The sequence below is a fragment of the Condylura cristata genome, unplaced genomic scaffold (assembly GCF_000260355.1).
Source record: "Condylura cristata isolate star-nosed mole 26May11 unplaced genomic scaffold, ConCri1.0 scaffold00004, whole genome shotgun sequence".
Lineage (NCBI taxonomy): Eukaryota > Metazoa > Chordata > Mammalia > Eulipotyphla > Talpidae > Condylura > Condylura cristata.
In genome coordinates this window covers 50,135,954-50,157,247 of record NW_004567105.1, presented here as the reverse complement: position 1 = coordinate 50,157,247, position 21,294 = coordinate 50,135,954, and the positions used below count along the sequence as shown (strand labels likewise).

At 40.1% G+C, this 21,294-nt stretch overlaps 1 protein-coding gene across 2 annotated transcripts in view; it reads right to left on the bottom strand.

The window, feature by feature from the left end:
- The window catches only part of ADAMTS9 (ADAM metallopeptidase with thrombospondin type 1 motif, 9), a 162,660-nt gene that overhangs the window by 97,896 nt on the left and 43,470 nt on the right, over positions 1-21,294 (bottom strand). For both annotated transcript variants that reach the window (XM_004676000.2, XM_004676001.2), the window contains 5 exons: positions 15,651-15,796; positions 7,844-8,025; positions 7,628-7,764; positions 6,110-6,227; positions 5,761-5,856 (listed from right to left, as the gene is read on the bottom strand). In XM_004676000.2, the coding sequence (XP_004676057.1) occupies positions 5,761-5,856; positions 6,110-6,227; positions 7,628-7,764; positions 7,844-8,025; positions 15,651-15,796 (679 nt within the window). The remainder of the gene's footprint in view (positions 1-5,760; positions 5,857-6,109; positions 6,228-7,627; positions 7,765-7,843; positions 8,026-15,650; positions 15,797-21,294) is intronic.

Sequence of the window (21,294 nt, the reverse complement as noted above, 5' to 3'; positions counted from 1 at the left end):
AATTCCAATCATGTCTTCATCCAAGTGTTTATTATAAAACTAGTTTTTCTTTAAGTACCACTTTGCTTTGTCCAGTACCACTATTCCTTGAATAATGGATCCTACTGACCAGTAGGCTTGACATGAAACAGGCACTCAATAAGCCAGAGTTATTAAAATATTTGGGCCCTGAACAGGATACTAGATGAAGGCTCCTTTACCTTTTATAAACTGCACGTGACCATGAGCAACAAGGGAATCCTTGAAACGCTCAGGCCATGTGTTTAGGTCAATTAAGGGGATGTGGGCATTTTACTCATGAATGACAAGTAGGTTTTCATCCTAGGCAGCAATCTCAATCACTTGGGACTAGATGCTTAAGAAATTCTGCGCAGCAGACTTCAAAGACAACGTCATATCTCAGCATCATTTTAATAACAGCTGTCTTGTTTGTGGGCTGGGGAGTGGCTGAGTATCTTCTGGTTTTGCCAGATCATAACCTGTCTCTTCCTAGGCAGGCCGGAAGCAGCATGTATGTAGAATAGATTTCTAAGATTTAGGGAAAGTGGGTAAATGGAAATTAGTCTGATATGAGTTCAAGTTCTGACTATTGTTTATGGCTTGGTAGCAATCAGGTTTTTGTTTTGTTGGACATGTGAAACTCAGAGCTCAGTCAGCTTGACACTATATAATGTAGAAGCTACTCTTTCTAAGGTCAGGAATTAATGACATTGAATTCTCTTTCTAAGCCAGTACTTCAAACACCAGAATTCTCACCCATGTGACACATCTTGGTGCTAAGGAAAGAATAAAATGAATTCATTAGAAATGGTTGGGAAGAGCACCTCACAGGAAAAAAAAACTTTTAAAAAGCTAACAAATCCTTCACATTCTTGTTCCAAATACTTTGATAGCCACAATCTATAGAATTTAATTAAAATCCCTTCACATAAACTTCCTGTATTTTAAAAAAAGATTTATTTATTTATGCATATAGAACTGGCGTACAGGCCAGAGGTTCAGGGGTGGTGAGAGAATTCACCAGAGACAGAGTGGGGAGCAGAACAGGCCGACTGACTGAAGTACACTGCTAAGGGGAGCAGCGGGCGGGTCAGGAGAGGTCTGCCACGCCATGTGGGTCACCTCCGGGGCTGGGGATCTAACTCATGCTGAAGTAGCTTTAGCTTCTTAGTGCTGCGCTTTAACCTGTTGTGCCACCAGGGAGGGCCCAACTTCCTGTATTTTTACAAATCTTATCCAATCACTCCCACCAATAAACCTCAATATCCAGTCATATATTTCCCCTGGTCAGACAGAGATGAAGTGGTAAAGGGTATGGGGTGTGAAGTCAGACCAAAAGGGATTCCAGTTCTTCCCACTTTCCACTGGTATGACCCTGTTTCTAACTCTGTACAACTGATTTTTCACAGGATTGTTAAGAGCATTAAACAAGATAGTACATGCAAAATTCAGTTCTTGCCAGATCATAATAGCTCAATATACACTATCTCTTTACCTAGATGCCTGATTTGTGGATGAGAAAAGCATGCCTAGTATTACAAGGCCAGGATTAGACTTCTACTCATGGAAGTCTATCTCCAGTCTGTTAACTGATAGCATTCTCCAAGAAAGAAATATCTCTTAAATGAGTGAATGACTTCATTTATTTCTCTCTTCTTCATAAATAGAATCCAAATATGTTAGCAAGCAACAGATTTTAAAACTCTAAATATTTTTGTTTTGTTAGACTGCATGAGCTTCTATAGGAAAGCAACCATTTAAAAATTTGCCCTTCTGTAAATCCAAAAAAACCCCCGGCCCATAGTAGGTGCTCAATCAGTAATGCTGAAAGGAGTGACTGACTGAACCTGACATCCATGACAGAGGACAGAGTGCTTCCAGCCAAATGGCTGCTTTCCAGTGGGCGTAACTTCTGACAACCTGCCAGGTGAGGCCCACCAGCCATGCAAGATGCATGAGTTTCAATGGGTCACTGACTGGGAGATGAGGTTGTTTCCGTGGTTCCTGAGGCTGCCTCCTAATGCGGATCCCCTCCATGGCGATGGCAGGGTGTGCTGCCAACAGAATGAGTTCTTTCAAGTAAAGCAGCATGCTAGGTGCCAAGCTGATGTTTCACTAAAAGGGTGGCGGCAATGAGATGGACTAAGGCCAGTTCTGCATATTAAGCGATGACCTAATTTTGTTTATATGGAAAGAGCATCAGCTATTCTAGGTGAATTCAGGGGCTCCTTTGCAGTATCCCCAGGTTTCCTCCCAGATCCGCTGATGCTGATCTGGGCTATTTCACCCTTCGCTGCTTGCTTCTTACCCGGTGGACGGTGGGTAGGGGAATGAGACAGGAATCATTAGGTGAAATGAAGTTCCTGCTTTATCTTGAACTGAATCAATTCCTGTCCTCCCATGCCACCATTAATCAAGGGCTAAGTACACCAGAGATATGTATGTATCACAGAAATGGTTCCTTTTTCTCCTAAAGAGGTATGAGCATGGTGGAACCTGGCTGTGGCTGTGTGAAAGAAGGACCTTTGAAAGGGAGATTTTTTTGCTTTGGTGCTTTGTGAAACAAATAGTTGTTAGAAAATACAGTCAATATCCCACCCCCCAGCTAACGTGATTGGGGAGCTAGTTTCCTGGGTTGATTTCCCACCCATTTCACCCATCATAGCTGGACTACTACAAAGGCTCTCTCTCCTAGAAATGACTCCCTCACTAAAACATGTAGAAAGAGTATGGCTACACTGACCTTTCGAAAAGTATAAGGAGGCCCTGCCTGGTGCAAAGCACTATGCAGCAATCCACAGCCACTTCAGCATAAGTTCGATCCCCGGCCAGGGAGCTGACCCACATGGTACAGCAGACCTCTCCTGACCCACCTGCTGCTCTCCTCAGTATTGTATTTCAGTCAGCCTGCCTGTTCTGCTCCCCACTCTGTTTTTGGTGAACCCTCTCACCCCACCCCCTACCTTTGGCCTGTACCTCAGTACTTATATGCATAAATAAATAAAATCTTTTTTTTTTAAAAAAGTAGGAAGAATGAGGATGAAGGCTGTTCAGCCTGGGAACAGCTCAAGTAAGATTCCAGGGTAGCTTTTAAAACCTTGTTAGAACATTTGCAGCACCTTTCTGCAAGTTCAGGGAGACTAAACATTTACACACACAAGATTTGATGTTTTCCTATCTTGCCGAAGAGGTCAAAGACTCTGAGGTTTCAACTTTCACACCCACTGAAGTGTGACTTGCAAACTACCCTTCCTTGCAGACATTTCACTTGTTTCCAGAGAGATTGTTCTTTTCCCAACAAGTGACTTTACCATCATATTTCACACAAAACTATCACCGCATCAGCCTGCCTGTGCCAGATGACAAATCATCATTTCCTTTGCTTTCATTCTTTACAAAGAGATTAAGAAAACTCTACTGATGAGTAAAACGTAATCAGGTACCTGATCTATGTTGCAGTGAACTGGGTCACTACTTTGAAGGAGATTGTTTTTCCAAGAAGGGGAAGGCTAGAGCAGAACCATTCTCCCTTGGAGGACAAGAAAGCAGCAAGTCAACATGGCTTTTGGCGCTCAGGAAATTAATTTATAAAGGAGCTTGCACGCAATGCTGCTGGATTTAATTAGGAAGCAGCAAGACCACAGCAGTCATGTGGTCATATTTATAATCAGGGCAAGAAGACAAATGCTTGACCCATTTTACACAGTAATGGAATGAGAAATGTGGGATTCCAAAGAATAATTTGAAGAGGGTCCCCAAGAGCTCTGCTATTTGTCTCCTAAAGTCACCACTGAGTAACTGATTCAAAAAAGGGATGATTCTGTATCTTCCCACAATAATCCAACCCTCACTAAATACACAGCCAGGACTCAGTTAAAAACACCATGAGCAATGGTTGTAGAAAAATTTAACAATCACTTGCTTACATCCATCATGTGTAGGCTTTTTGTCAGGGGTCAGAGATATAAAGACACAGCCTCTAGCCTTAAAAAAGCTCCATATCAAATGGGCAAATAAGAAACAGGCTTCCTTTCCATCCTTTCATTTGCTCAGGTCAGAACCACAGAGTCATTCATACCAGAGTCCTCTCTTTCTCTTCCACACATATTCAATCCATTAACGAGTCATAAGAGCTATATGTTCAAAAGATCCAGAAATTGGTCAACTACCCATCATCTCCACTGTTCCCACCTGGGGCCAAGTCACCAGTGGCTCTCTCTTGGATGATTGCAATAACTTCCTAACCAGGCTCCCTGTTTCCATGTATCCTCCCCCAACTATCTACTGTCAATACATCAGTAGATGTGATGTATAATGCTCCTCTGACAAAGTAGATGTGATTATATCATGTATTCCTTAGTTGAAAATTTCCAGCAGCTTTCCCTATCTCTAGGCGCACAAACCTTTCAATGGTGCACTCATCCTGATACCTGTTGAACATCATCTAAGGTTCTTTGGTGTGTTTATCCAGCTTCCATCACACTGGCCTCCATCCAATTGCAGAATACTCCAGACATACTCCTATTTCAACGATTTTGCATGAGCTAGTCCCTCTGCTTGAAGTGCTCTTCCCAAAGAGTCTGTTATCACTCACTACAATTCAAGCATTTCAACCTCACCCTCATTATCCCAGCTTTCTGTATACTTCCAAAAAGACAGCAATTTTTATTTTAATTGTTTTGTCCTATCTTGCCCACTGTGCCTACACAGTATCTGACATAAATTAACTAAGTGAATGAAGGATGAAAAGCTACAGAAACTGTCATGGAGTCACGTATAAGTACTATACTTGATAAGTATACTTGGCTAAAGGACCATTGTCTATCTGTGAAACATTTTACATAGACATTCCAAAATACAGATACAGGCTTCTAATTTGATTCAACAAACACTCATTGACTAGTTCAGTATGTCCAAATGTTTGCAGTCAGCCTCCATAGAGGTTAATTCAGGTGAATAAATAGAGTTCCTGCCTTGTCATTATGAGAGAGAAAGTACATTCGTTTCTTCTGAAAATTGACAGCCCAGCAAAACTGCCCTGGTTTCTCCTTGTTCTGAGTGCCTGCTGTTCTACAGCTTTCTATGGCTCGGCGGAGCAGCCTGGTTGTGCAAAGTGACTGGCTGGACCCCTCTCTGTCATTACCCCCCTCCCCCTGTCCTATTCAATAAAAACGGTTGGACAAATTTTGTAATCACTCATGACAGGTTACAGAATGATAAATTGAAGTGGGACAGGACTGAGCAAACTGTTGAAAATGTACACAGGGTTGATGATGTGTTGTGGCATTCCAGGAATGACATGAGAAAAAAAATGTATTGCTACCAAAGAGCCTTTTGAAATGCTCAGGCACAAGGCAGTCTTAAGTTCACGCACAGTTACAGTTCATAGCAAAAATTCAGTCAAGTAACACCTCTAATAAAACATCTGCAAGTCAGTTATCTGCAATGTTTTTTAATGACTAAAGAAGAATAATGATTTTATGCAAAACTTGTAAGACAAGTACTTTCAAAATCTGATTTGCTGGTTTCTGCTATCTAAAACCCAGAGTTAATTCCTTGATATTGGCTGGTATAACTACACAACTCTTAAATCATGACTCTGAGGGTGTATGCATGAGGAGGAGATAATAGATTTCGAGATCAATTTCTTTTGTGAAAACACATGACATCTGAATGCACTCCCACTACAGCAGGGTAAGGAAAGTAGTAGTTGCCAAATAACCCAGGATGCCTGCATGTGGGGGTGGCAGCCCATCTCACCTAAGTAGTTGTCATCCTCTGATTTCCCTGAGAAGCTGTGCTGTCGCACATCAATACTGGTAGCTCCAGCTGGAATTCGGGCCACAATATTGTAACCTGAAAAGAATTCAGCAGAAATTCAGTTTTTTTTTTCATAGAATGGTTCATTTTCTGTACTCATAGAATAAATAATGGGCAACAAAGAAAAATAATATAATTCTTACTGTTAGGCGCTTATAAACGGATGGGTAAAGTAACTTATCAAGATTGATTTTATGTTTAACATCTACGGTTTTACATATTACATGCAATTAACATTTTAAAACTTTCACAATTTTCCCTCTCATGGTTCTTAGGAACAGATTCTTACCATAATGTACTGTATTAAATGTTCCTGCAATTGTTTTGCATGAAGAATTATCGCCACCACAAACTCCACATTTATCTCTCCGGGCTTTTGAGTTTAGAACATGATCACATCCAGCTTGCTTTTAAAAAGAAAACATTTGAAATAAGTGGTAAATATTACAGAGATTATACAATGGCAAGTTTCTTTAAATGCTGTGTACTCAAAATGACAAAAAAAGTTAAGTCTCATCAAATTTGCAAGAGTTGAGAACTCAAAATGGGGTCCTTGGGTCAGTTGCAGGCATCTTCAACACTGTGAGGAACAGAGACTATCTGGCCCCATCCATACCTACTGAATCAGAGTAGATACTTTGGCATTTTATAAGATCTCTAGGTCTTTTATATGTAGATTCAAGTTTCAGAAGTGTATGAACAAGAGGAATGAGAAAAAATTGCTCAGGAGTTAAAAAAAACAGGCAGTAAGAAATGTAGCCAATCAAAGAACTCATGTCCCATCTAGGGAAAGGCCACTGTCCATTCAGGACTATTGTTGCCGTGGAGAAGTAGGAGCCCAATAGTGACATTTCCTGGATTTTTCAAGAGAAGGTGGAAAATTTGATTTCATGTAGCATCCCTATGTTTAGATATTTACTCTGAATGGAGGGCAAAGCATAATGGCGGGTTGTCAGTTTGAGGCCTTAGGCTGCCTCCCAAATTTCCTCACATATCCACACTATACTGAGTGTAGACTGAGGTAGAAGGAGACCAGTAGTAACTAGGAGGCCAAGAGGATAGAGTCCATCTGCTTGTCCATTTTATACCTTTGTATGAGCTAGTCTTTAAGGAGACACTCAATGTGTTACCACAAAATGGACCTTCAAGAAAAAGTCCAAGTAACTCTGGGTTGGGAAACAGGTGAAGATGTTAGGGCTTTCCGTCACATGCTAGTGATTAAGACCTCCAGTTAGCCTTGGACCATGGGTGAGACACAAACAAATCATCTCCACGTCAGTCTGGATAAGGAATGATTTCTGACTGGTGAAATGGTATCAAGTCTTTGCGAAATCACCATTCTGATGCTTTACTGTTTGTCAGAGTTTTCTCAATTTCCCTTCCTCAGTGAGTGAAGGCATGTCTCAGGTAGAAGCTATCATGCTTACAATCACCAAGAAATCTGAATGAGGCAGTTCTTTCTCATGACATCTTTTTGCAGCAGAGCTATTTAGTCCCCCAACCCTGCTGTCAGGAGACATTTGGGTTTAAGCTCAGAGGTTGCAGTAAAGGAGAGTGTGTGTGATTATTAAAGTAATTTTTCCAGGGAAGGGTTTGTGCAGATCACCTCTTCCCCCAGGCTTATCCCCACCAAGATGGTCAAACTCTGACTTGCATCGGAATCAAGGCTTCTGCTCTGGGCACCATACTTTGTGAACCCTGCCCTGGAGCTGGTGCATGGACATTACCCACTGCTCCCCTGCTATTGTGTCAAACTACAGCTTGGCGGTGAGACAGCATGGTGGAGAAACTGTCACATGAGACTTACCCGGCAGAGGCCTTGAACACAGATATCACTTGTGTCTTGGCCACATGGTGTCCCATCTACCACTCTGTCCCGGAGCTGATAGTAGGCCGTGTTTCCTGCCACCCTGCAGAACAATTTGCATCGGTCCTTCATCAGAACTAGAGAAGAAACATGGTGCAAGGTGACTTTCGTGCCTGGACGCCACACCCACCGCAGGCTCCTCCCCCAGGTACTTACTTCCGCTGTACTTGGGGACCCAGCGCACGGTGGGAAGCAGCCCGTTGATGTTAAAATGTTTGCCGTCAAAGTGAGCGCACTGTTCCTCTCGGAAGTCCCGTTTCTGTTTGAGACAGGGCTCCGTGTTGCAGGACTTAAATTTCATTCTACGTCCCACACAGTATTTTCCACCATTTTTTGGCCTGTGAAAGGCAAAAGGTAAAGAACACACAAGCTGTAGTACAACGTCTTTGTCTGTTTGCCTTCTAGGACAGTCAATTGGAAGTGGGTTTGAATTCTGCTTTTAATACCACTAAGGGTAGAACCTCCGGCAAGTTCCTAAGCCTGCAGCAGCCTCTGTCTCACCATCTGCAAAGGGAAAATTGCTATCTGGTAAAGTTGTTTTGAAGAGAAATGTCAAACTACATAACTTAAAGTGTGAAATGCAAAGCCTGGAATCTATGAGGCCATTTATCGGCCTCTTTCTTCTTGAATGTTCATCAAAGTCCTTCAGTTTTAAAAATGTAGCAGATAAGAGGTTATAGATGAGTCATTGCTGTGTTCCGGGCCCGCATCCCTACTGGAACAGCTTCATGGAAACCTTCCTAAACTTGTTCCATTCCCCTTTCTTCCATTCTCTCCCTTCTCACCCTCTCTCTTGACAATCTTTGTTTCTGTTTGCTTTGTTTTATAAATAAGACGCCATAAAGAGAACACACCCATGTTCTAAATGGGAGAAGCAGGAGAGAGTGTACTGTTTCCATTAACGTTGGTGTGACAAGTGTATGGAATACGCGTTGCAAAAGCATCACAGTGCAAATTTAATCTCGGCATGCAACCCACACATGTATTTTCCAGATGTGACCCAGAGAGTAAATCAGACAACATCTCCTGGCAGTCAACAGCTTGCCAAATTCATCACTGAAATGGAAACGGGAAGATCACAGAATGCGAGGCGGTGGGGCTCACCCACCCTGCGCTCCAGCAGCTTGGATTTCACAATTACTCTCTGAAACTCAAGTTTTCCCCATTTCTTCTTTAGAATAATTTGGACCATAAGAAGTGTTTTTTTGTTTTGTTTTGTTAAACTAGGGTTTGGAGGAATGCAACATACACCCAAGCTCATAAAACACTGAATGAGAGGCAGTTCAGTGGAGCCAGTCAGGCTGTGGACGTGGTGCAGGATTCCAATTCTGGACCATCCTCACTGTGTGAATCTAAGCAAAATCCTTAGCCTCACTTAGCTTCAATTTTCCCTCCCCTAAAATGAGTGCACACAGCCGATGCCTAAAAATGCTAGCTATGATATTTTATCTGACTCGATCCAGCAGTTTGTTTGCGTATCACATCTGAGCTATGATGTGGTTTCCAGAGTGAGGAAGGACCCAGTGCTCCTGCAGGGAGCCAATTCTCAGGACAGGCACCTGAGATTGTTTTACCAGTGCTCCCTAGGCCAAAGGCTTGTAGTGGGAGCACAAGCCGGAGCACTAGCTTTGCCATGACAAGCTGGGCAACTTCGTGTAAGCTACCGGGTCTCTCTGAGCTTCAAATACTTGGGTAAAAATAAAGAGAAGAAATTGTGAGCCTAAAGTCTGGTTTAGCAAGGAGTCTGATACTTAATGTAATTTATCACGAAGAAGATAATATCTAGGGATGCAAAAGGGCACCTAATCTAGCAGTTTCTATATCTGATGATGCTTCCACCAAACACAATTAAGTCTATATGCTCCCTATCTGCACAGTGAATAAGCCAAAGTTCACCCAGTTCTTTTCCAAACAAGAGGTGCACAGAAGATAAGTACTTTGCTCAAGGTCACCCAGCTACTAAGGCTAGAATTTCAAACCTCACAGGTTCTTCTTTCACCATGTTTTTTTCTGCTCTATTACCCAGAAGCCATGGTCCAGAATGTCTCCTTTTTATTTTTGGGTTCCATTTAGAGATACACCCTTGGCTTCCTGGATACCAAACATATCAGTACCAAGGTGCTGTAGTCTCATGGGTAAAATATCACAGAGCAGACTTGACTAGTAGATCAGTCCATACACAAGCTCAGGTGAAACTTGTTGGAAATGTACAAGAAAGACCTTAATTTTTCCTCAACTTTAAGTGATTTTTATGGAGTGTTTTCAAGTGTCCCAACTAACTATATGGTTAGATCATTTATTTAGGAATAAAAATAACTCACTTCTTTCTCTTTAAAAGTAAATATTTTAAAGTAACTTTTTCTTTTATACTATCGATGTTAATAACTCCTGAAACTGACTAAGCACAGAAGTTCCTTGGGCTGTAAGTAGTGAATGTTTGTAGGGTGTTCCCCTTCAGATGGGCATGGTCACACTTCGCTTGCTTTGACCACTGCCAAAGAGCAAATAGCATTTTCTGATTTTTTTATAAATGAGATTTCTTAAAAAGCAGCACATAGAAGACTCTATGGAGGCACTACTGCTGAAGGTTATACACATCGACTCTGGAAACAGAAGCTCTGAATCACAGTCCAGCCTTTTAAAACAGTGCAATCTTAGGCAAGTGCATCATTGCTGCAAGCCTCAGTATCCCCATCAATAAAAGTGAGATAATGATAACATCAACTTCCTAAGGGTCAGTGAGGCTGAACTGGCCTAATGCATTCCAAGCACTGGAATAAGACTATCACACAATGAATATTTAACTACTACAAGGTCTGAAATCTACAGCTCATGAACCAAATCTAGCCTACTGCCTAATTTTACATGGCCGATAAGCTGAGAATGTTTTTTACATTTTAAAAATAAATTTAAGTAAGAAAAAGAGTATTTTGAGACACCTAAGAATTATATGAAATTTAAATGTCAGTGTCCTTAAGTAAAGTTTTATTGGAACGGAAACACAAGCATTCTGCACATATTATCTGCATTTTTTACTCTATCAAAGTTGAGCAGCAGCAACAGGGATAACATCATCTGCAAAACCTAAAATATCTACTATCTATCCCTTCATGGGGCCAGTTTGCTAATTCCTGAGCTATTCTGTGTAGAAGTCTCATGCCACTTTCTACTGTCATGGCAGCTCCCCTGTGAGGAAAGTGTTGGCATCTTTCATTGAACTGGGTTCAGAGATGTCAAGTAACCTGGTAAAGTGGCATGCCAGTGAGGGGTGGCAATCCAATCCAAGGTCTGGAACCAAAGCTCTTGATCTGAATTTTCTACCAAGCTGTCTGTCTCTCCTGAGATCGCCTCTTCCATATCAAAAGTCATTCTCTGACTGTATTTGGCTTTTATGTAAAAGCTTGTTATATTTTATTAATAAACATAAACTTGCTCTTTTGAAATACACAGCTTTTCTTATATCCTAGACAATGTAATCTCTCCTGGTTTGCTATATGAGTTTATCTTTCAGCATGGGAAAAAAAAATCAACTTTACAGCTACTGAGCTAGTGAGTATTTTTTCCATGTAGGCAAATACTAAAAATGGTAAGAAATGCAGCTTTAAAAAATAACCATATTTTCATCCTTTAAAAATACTGTATGTCAAACAAGAGTGTACAGGAGTTAAGGAAATGGCTACATTAATTACGAGGAAAGTAGTTATATTTGGCACAGCTAAGTAGTCTTTCAAGCACATACTATGCAACCACATCTATAATTGAAAAGGAAATTTTAAGTGCCACGTGGGCAAAGTAGGAGGGAATTGCTGCAAAGCTCAGCAGGTACATTCTACCTTCAGGGAACAGTCTACCCTCAACTTTGGCCTGCAAATGGATTTGAAATGAAATTTCAATTTCTGTGTTGGCTGACAAGAACTAGGACATGCAGGTTTAGGGTTGGCACATAGAAGAAACATCTATGACAAACATTTGTGACAACTGCAGAGAACAGTGTTTCCTACATAAGGCGGGTTTTAAGAAGGGGTCGAATGATCCACTGCAGAGGATGGTAAAAGGCTATTCAAAAATTAGATGGGTGAGCAGTATTTTTTCAACTATGTAAACCACTTTATTATTTTTTAACAGAATTACATTTTGAAAGATGGTCATATTTACAGTTATAAAAAATGCTCATGAGATTAAAGTAGAAATACAAAAATATATTGACAAGTTTGCTTTTTATACATGCTGCACAATCAAGCTTAACCTTACTGCAAGTTTTGGAACACTATATTGTTAGAACTTCCGGTGTCAGGCAGTATCTAAGGAGCAAATGACCAGGCCACCATGCATTATAAGCCTTGGCTACAAGATTTTATTTAAAAAAAAGCAAAGGTTTCTCAGTAGTACTATCCACTGGGTAATCTTTCCAAATGGGGTGCTGTGGAACTAGGTATCTTCATTCATAAATTCAAAGCTCTTCCAAAGTAACCTAGAAATAAGTCCATCCAAGTACCTCAAAAAACTTGCTGCAATTTTTCACAGCCAAACGTCAGATTCATTTTTTTTTAGATGAAACAGACATATGTCCATTTCTTTTATGTAAGATTTCATATGTAGTAACTATGGTAAAAATTTCATAGATGAACACCTAGTTCACAAATCTCTTTTTCTTAAACCTATACATTTTTTTGTTTTGTTTTTCAATTCACCTATATCCTAATTTAAAAGCCAAATAGAAACACTGGAAGATGGAAATAGTCTGACTTTCCTAAAGAACTGTTAGGACTTTTTATTTTGTTGGACTGAAACAATTTTCTAGACCATTTTGTTTCAGAAAACCAAATACACAGTACAGAAATGACAAGTGACAAGGAGCTGAAAATGTATCTTCTAGGTCCTACGCTTCATCTTATTTTGGTACTTTGATGTTCTGATTTTAAATTTTACACTTATGATTGTGTGACCATGTAACTAACTGTCCAACCAGGACATTTTGAGAATGAAAAGGGGACTATTATTAAGTTCTCCTAGACAACGGATGCAAACTAAGACTGTCCTGTCCTTGCAAGCCAGAATTTATGCTCAGCATTTCTGGGATAGGAGGCAGGGTTGGGGGGCGGGAGGGAAGGGAGGTGACATTCTTTAAATGGGTTTACAAAAATAATAAAGCATTTAAAGACAGAATATTACAGCCCCATCCTCATGAGGGCAACATTTCAGCATTCTATACTCTTATGCTAGAAAGAAATCACATGGCTTTTACAGCTTGCTCACCCTGTACAGCATATTCCCATGTGCAAGGCAGCGCTACATCTCTTTTTAAGCTTTGATGCTATCAAGAGAAAAAAATGCCTAAAAATATAGTATAGAGTATCTGGATGCTAAATAAGTGCATTCTTGAATCCCATGAGCCACTTTGAAAAGATAAAAAAAATAATCCAGTGTTCTCCATGAAGACATACCCTTGTTGTAAAAATGAATGTATACATCATATGCATATTTTACATGGATCTCAAACAGAGAAGGCATGCTGTCAATGACAGGGGGGCTATTTCCTGAAAGCTCCCTGAAAATCATGGCAGCAACCACTTCTGCATTCTATATATTGAACCGTCTGCTCTGCGAATTTTCTCTGAATAAGCTTTCGGGCTGAGATTTCAATGTGATGTCCCTGGTTTGAGTCCTTTCTCTGGTCACCTCAGTTTCAGAGGCAGGCTCTTCCTCTGTTCACGGGGACATCCAGAGTGCAAGTAATTCAGAGGAGTTTTAATGAAGTGATGTCAGTGCTGTACTCAGCTAGGTGGATGTGTTATTTTAAAACCTTCCATGGCAAACAGAAGACAAGGACTGCTAATTGAGGTCTTTAATGAGTGGCTCTTAACTTTTGAATGTGAGGATCTCTACTTCACTTTGAAGCCCCAGGTCCCTTCCCGCTGAGCTCTTTACACTGGGTGATTTTCTTTGTCTGGCCCATTCCAATTATGGAGTGATTTATCTCTCTCCACTTTTCGCATCACTTCTAGAACTGCTCTAAGACTCGAAAGAAAAGTCAAACACTTTTCTGAAAGGAATATTCTTGAGTCCAATTTGAAAAATGCCTATTCTTTGCGACATCCATATCTTCACAATAAGAACTTACTGGAAGAATAACAATTTGAGTCAGTGTAACCAAAAAGTGATTTTTAATTAAAAAATATTCTATTTGGTATTAGCATAAAATACTTTAAAGTTTTAATAATACAAACAGCTAAGATAGAGGATTGATTTTAAGAAGCAAGTTTTGAAACACGACCTACATTATGATCCCTATTTCATATAATATAATCTACCCTTATAATCTCATCAAAAGTCTGAAACGATACACATTGAATTGCTTTTCATTGACTATTTCTTGTGTGGAGTAGGCAGAAGGGAAGAATAAGATTAACAGAATTCTTTTATATCATATAGTTTAATGTTAGACTTGTTTGAAAACATATAAATAGTATATTTAATAATATACTATTATTAAAAAATCCTGATACAAAATACAGACTCTGTAGGAAATCTCTTAGTTAACAGTCATAGATAGTGTTAGTTTTATAGAGCAGAGTCTCTCCCATATAGCAATTTACTTGTCTTCAATTTCAATATGTGGACTTGAAATAAACATTGGACTGTGAGCAAAAACAAATTAAATTGATCATCTCTGATGGTGTATACTGCAAAGTATTTATTTACACTGGAACTTGCAATATGTTTGCAACAATCAGTTATATCCTCTCTGTTCACATAGTTCATAAACATGTTATAAAGCATGTGGAAGCAATGGGAACAGTAGGCCCTTTCGTGACCTGGGAAGAGTTAGCTGTAACACCTTGCACTTGTCCTCCACTGATCTGCAATACAACTCTATTGCACCGCATTAGCCTCCCTGGCTATTTCACCTGCTGGCTTCTCACTACAATTGAGCAATTGAGGCTGCTATCCTCTCCTTAATGAAGGCTAGGCAGTCAAAAAAAAAAAAAAAAAGAATCCTGCTGGGTGAAATCATCTTACACAATCCCAAAGCAGATGCTCCCAAAAATGATCGTTGGTTTATACCTAAAACCCATCCCTATTCTGTGAAGATTTCTTGGCCACTCCATTCTAAACAGGTTCTGTGGTGATAACATCATGTATTATTTTCTGCTCCTTTAGATGTTATTCATCTTAGCGCCATACAACATTGGATGACATTTTTCACAATGATATAGCAAAAATTTTGCCTATGTATAAATAGCCTCCCTACAACATATCTATTGTGCTAGGTGCTTGGGGAAAAAGAAACAACTCATCGACTTCATTTGATTATGTCAGTTCTAATACAAGCAGGCCAGCAGAAATAGCCATGGCCAGGTGATGAGACTTATCGTGGAAAATAGGACATTGCAAATCTACAAACTCTCAGGTTATGGGGTAAGGTCCTTAAGTGTCTCATGAAAAACAACTAGATTAATTAAAAAAAAAATACCTGATCTGGGGATCCAGGCTTCTTGGAATCTTCTCATGCAGCTTTGGGGTAGGGAAGTCTGTGAACTATTTTCAGCATTTCAGTAGCTAACTAGGAAGAATACATTTATCCGCACACTGGGTGGAAATGTCTAATATCTTTGCTTTTTTGTGAAAAATCTGTTCAACTGATTAGTATGCTTTTTCAAGGTCTGGGGAGCAGTGAGATACATCTATCAGAGTAAGGAGACAGACTAACAACACAAAAACATCAAGTGTTTGTTAGACAAAACTTCTCATGGCAGAAAAATAAGATAGAGAAGTACCGAGGGACAAAGTCTAAGCACCACTGATCTGACAGCCCCAAAAGTCACTACAATTGAGCAATTGAGGCTGCTAACTTGTCCATGTGCTAACTTGGAAAGAATTCTCCATCTGCCTCCATGATTCCCAAAAGGAGTGTTCCATTCCTGCTATTCCACAGATAATAGCCATGAGTTCTAGGACTTACTCTGGTCTGTTGCACTCTCGAATAGCTGTTTTGATGCCACCTCCACACGTCCTTGAGCATGTTCCAAAGGGGCTCCAACTTCCCCAGGATCCATCAGTCATGGGGACCTCCATCTCTTTGGGAACACAAAATCCAAACTTGCAGTGCTGTATTTAATAAGGGGAACAGTGAGGGAGAGCTCGGTGTTTGAGACATTGTAGGACCTGCTGTCCTTTTAAATATACCACCCTTTAATTTTTAGCATGTGCTGGTTTGAGATGCTGCAATTTCATCATCTATATGAATAGAAACTCAAGGGATGTTAGTCTCATACTTATTGACCTCAGCTTCTCTCTTCCTTTACAACTTGCTGCAGTACAACTGGCCACTGAATGGTTGGGTCCAGGCCGTCAGGTGACTCCAATGGCCAGCTTTGAAGGGCTCAATTAATCGACTTGGGAAAAAGAGTGGAATTGGGCAGACGTTGTAGGCTACAGACAGACCAACAATGAGTTACTGCATTGCACAGTAAATCTCCATTAACAAGGTCTAAAAATGTTGCCAGCCCGTTACACTATAATGCTTTACTGCTCCCCACGAGTTGGAAAACCTACTCTTAATGAAATGGGGGGGAAGCTAGTTTCCTGATTCCTATAAACTCACTCCACCCAAAGCACACAGGATGAGACTAAACCGGAATGCACACATTTCAGAGAGTCCTAAACTTTATTGCTTTTTTTGTTACTAAGGGTTTCAGATTCCCGAGCCTAGAGCAGTAAGATGGCCATGATGTTTAAAACAAAATAAAACTCCCCAGCAGGACAAGGGGGTCAAGAAACCCATTTCAACCCTCTGCCATTGTTGGGGTGTGAGGCCCTGACATGAAGCCGAGGTCACTGAGCAGTGGACAAAGGAAGAGTGGCAGCCGTGGCGGCAGGAGGGTGACGCCCCGCAGCTCGCTCAGATCTCTGAAGCAGAGCTTGTGGCTGCCTTGATTTATCCACAGGGAGGAGGAGGCAGGCAGGGAGGGAAAAGCCTTGAAGGCCAGGGGGTAGGGAGTGTGCAGAGAAAGTGCACACATTTTCAGGCAGGTGAAGGGCTCAGTCCAAATGGCCTCCTCCACGAAAGGCTTGCTGAACAATTATTCAAAGAGGGCAATTAAGCTCTCTATTCTGCTGCCTTCTCCCTTGTAATTACGCCATTAGTGTATCTGAAGACGGGTGTCTTTCCCTGGGCTGTTTGGCTGGGGTTTAAAAGGTTCTGCTTCCAAAGAATCCTGGGTAACTTCATAGCCATGAAATGCAGGCTGGGGCAGAGGTGACCACATCACTCCCTGAAATCATTTTGTTTTTGTCTTTACAGTGGTTTCGGACATTTCTTGGAACATACACACATAAAAATAATTGAATAGAGAGGCAGTTTATTCTAGAGTAGCACTGTCCAATGAGAATGCAATGTGGGCCACACATACATTAAAAAAAAAACAAAACTTAAGACACATTTAAAAAAGTAAAAGAAAATGGAATTTTATGTCTTTTATTTCACTCAAAGCATCTCATTTTGTGCCTCCCTGGTGGTGCTGGGGCGAAAATCTCAGTGCTATCTAGCTATCATCATCCACTGCAACATGAGTTCGATCCCCAGTGAGGGAGCTGACCCACGTGGCACAGCAGACCTCTCCTGTCTCACCTGCTGCTCCCCTCAGCAGTGGATTTCAGCAGATCTGCCTGTTCTGCTCCCCACTCTGCTTTTGGTGAATCCTCTCACCCCCTGCAACTTTGGCCTATACTATGCAACTTTGTGTGCATAAATAAAAATAAAATTTAAAAAAATCTCATTTTTTCTATAATCAGTATAAAGTTTTTTTAGCAATACTTTTTCATACTAAGTCTTCAAACATCTGCTTTATCTTTGCTCTTACACAATCCCAGTTCAGAATGACATTCCAAGTTCTTATTAGCCATGTGTCACAGTTCAAGACTTGGAAGGAAAAATGTCCTGCCAGTGAGTGGTGACTCTTCAACAAACCAACTCTGCAACCTTGGGCAAGTCTTCCTCAACTCTGTCCCAATAGTTAAAAAATGGGGACTAACCTGTCAAAGGTGCCTCAAGAAAATGTGTCTAATGTATCCAGTATACAACTCAGAACAGAGGGGGCTGAATTTAACTTATAATGACAATGGGCAAACATTTACATAGTACTTAATATTTGTCAGGCACTATTCCAAGCATATGCATGTTCTTTCTATACACACACACAAGCGAAGATTAAGCAAAATATATATGTATAAACACACTATAGTGTAGGTACTATTGTCCCCATTTATATAGAAAAGAAAGCAGAGGCAAGAGAGATCAATGCAGAGACTGAAACAGAAAATCTGACTCAAGAGGGCTTACTCTCAACTATGACATACATTGACTTTTTACTGTGAGAATACTGGAATATTACACACAGACTAAAATTTAAGACACAGGCAAGAGTAATGAGATAATGTGATGAAGCTGAGAATATGAGACTATGAGACTATACTTTGTCCTTCATCCTTGGTTAAAGAATCTATATTTTCCCAGACTCATGCACATATATGAGTGGTCAAAGAGATGTCAACATATTACATTGAGTGTGATTCCCAGATGCTTTTGACCATCTGTTCCTTGTTCTTCAGTTTCATTTTGCCTGGAACTGTTTGTTGATGGCTAGAGCTATAGTAGCCACTTTGTGACCTTGTAGATGAAGATCATTTCCAATGATAGTGCAGTCGAAAGAAATTAGCAGCCTGGTCTATGATGATTTAATGGAGATACCATACACCTGCATAACATGCCTACTTCTGTACTATTTTTTGTGTCAGCAAAAAATCAATTTGCTTACACTACTATAATTGGGTCTGACCTGACCAAATTCCAAGGTAATATACAATTGAAATCATAGCTAATGCTGATATTAAACTATTCAACACTCAAATCTTACTGCCAGAAACACATAATATAAACTGTACAAGATAAAGAGAAAATTCCCATTTTTCTATACTGCTAAGTAAAAACTGATCTGCAAATTAAGGTTTCCTTACTGATCTGATTATGAGCAGATATTCCATGGGCAGAAAGACTAGAAGAATAGAACAAGTACTTGAGGTGACAGTGGCTATAAATGGGGCTCTTTGGCAAATACATAACAAAATAATCTATTCATCAGGCAAATTCAGTAAGCAATGATTACATATAGGAATATGTAAGCATTAAATACTTAACTTACAGAGGCTGAGCCAAAATATAGTTTCCTGAATGTCCAAAACCATTTAAAAGATATTTTACATGAACTGCATCTTTTAAAAAGAAGTTGAAAGTGGTTGTCACTTTGTCAATGTGTAGATGTCAAGTTGTCACAAGTAGTCTTAAAACAAAAAAGTTTCAAACCTCAGGCTCAGAAACAGAGTTCAAATGAAAATGCTAATGAACTTAACATGAGAATGGAAAAGATAGAGACATTCGAGAGTCATTCATCAAAATAGCACAGTGTTTAGCTTTCCTAGACAGATTACCACAGAGGGAACACAGTAGAAAGAAGAAAAAGAAAAAAAAAATTAACCCATCACCAAAGGGACTCACAATTTGCTAGAGAAAAAAACATAGTTTTACTATGAAAACAACAACCAAGTGAAAAAAGAAAAAAACCAGAAAGAATTTCTATACCAATACATCCATCTTTAGCACTTGTAAAGCACATAAATGTTCTTCAAGGGAAAACACACATACACCCATTCTTTAATAAAATCTGCTGGACTTGGCCACCTTTCTAAAACACAAATAAAAATATAGCAATCATTTTTGCATAGTATCCATCTCAGAAAGTGCTCTGATTCTGCCCTTTGAAATGCCCTTAAGTCTCTTGCGAAGTGCCAGCATACAGGAAAAATATCTCCTGAAAGTTTCCCCAAATTTCCCCACACCTCTGATGTAAGATTATCCTGCAATCCCCTATCACCTGCTTCTACTATTAAAACAGAAGATTAAAAGACTTCCCACCAAGATGGTGATAGAAATTTCCTTGCTGCACTCCTGAGACCTTCTAGCAGTTAACTAGAGGGCCATTACACTCAGAGATTTCAATGGCTTGGGGCAAAAACTAGAATACACCATGGACATCAGAAACTAACAGTCATGAGAAGCAGAGAGTGATGCCTCATTGAATAGGAGGTTGGTGGAAGAAAACAGCTGCAGGGTGTTGTCCAGGATGGGTGATACGCCAAAGGGCTGCCAGTTCACCCAGAAGTCCTGGAGAAAGAAGAGCTAAATGATGTAGAGGCACACTTCTTTATCCAGGGCAAATATGTCCAGAGGAGCAGACATGCTCCATGCAGGTCAGATCACCAATAAAAGGATTAGAAACTGTGCTATGGGCTGCATTCCTCCTCTCCTCTTCCCCTTGCAACCTGTACTAACCTTGTGATACCGACAGTGTGCAATCTGCAGATTCTGAGATCCCGAACCCCAGAGAGAAGAGATATGGAAGGTGCTATGAACACAAGCCAGTGTTACCACACCCCCAGCACATTCTCAGCATCACCTCCAGGGCCCTCCTCCATCTTGCTGAGTCAGCAGCTGCAAAAATGGGTCTCATAATTAAGGAAGCCAGGAACGATTAAGGAAGGGAAAAAAAAAAAAGGAAATTCAAAGAAATGAAAGTGAAATCTCCCAGAAGGAGAAAAATAATAAAAATCAGAGGAGAAATAGATAAAATAGAAATAAAAAATTATTCAAAAGATGAAACCAAAAACTGGATCTTTGAAAAGGTAAAATAGATAAACATTTAAATAAGCTCACTAAAGAAAAAAAGGAGAAAATCTAACAAATAGAATCAGTAGTGAAAAAGAGCAGACACCTCAGAAATACACGGGATTATAAGAGACTGCTATGAATATATTTAGCCTATAACTTAGATAGCTGGGATGAAATGCACGAAGTTTTAGAAGCATACAAACTTCAAACACTGAATGAGGAAGAAATAGAAAACCGAAACTGACCAATTATAAGCAACGAAATTGAAACAATAAACAAAAGTCTCCCAAGAAACAGACAATTTCACTAGTGAATCCTACCAAATTTTCAGACAGATAATTTAATACCTATCTTCTTAAACTCTTTCAAAAACATTGAGGAAGAAATAAGACTTTCAAATGTATTTGATGAGGACATTACTCTGATACCAAAAGCAGATAATGGCATCACAAAAAAGAAATTACAGATCAATATCCCTGATAATCACAAATGCAAAATGCCTCAATAATATCATAGCAAACTGAATTCAGCAATACAATAAAAGAATCCTATATCACAACCAATGGAGTTTACTCCAGGATGAAAGAATTGTTCAACATTGAAAAATATATCACTGCAACCCCTTAACATTAATAGAAGGAAATATAAAAATCATATGATAATATCAATAGATGCAAAGAAAGCATCTGAAAAGGTTTGGTGCACGTTTATGATAACCTTTTATAAAAATGGGGCTAGTGGGCCCTCCCTGGTGGTGCAGAGGGTTAAAGCACAGCACTGAGACTAAAGCCACTTCTGCATGAGTTCGATCCCCGCCTGCCCTGGAGTGACCACATGGCGTGGCAGACCTCTCCTGACCCGCCAGCTGCTCCCCTCAGCAGTG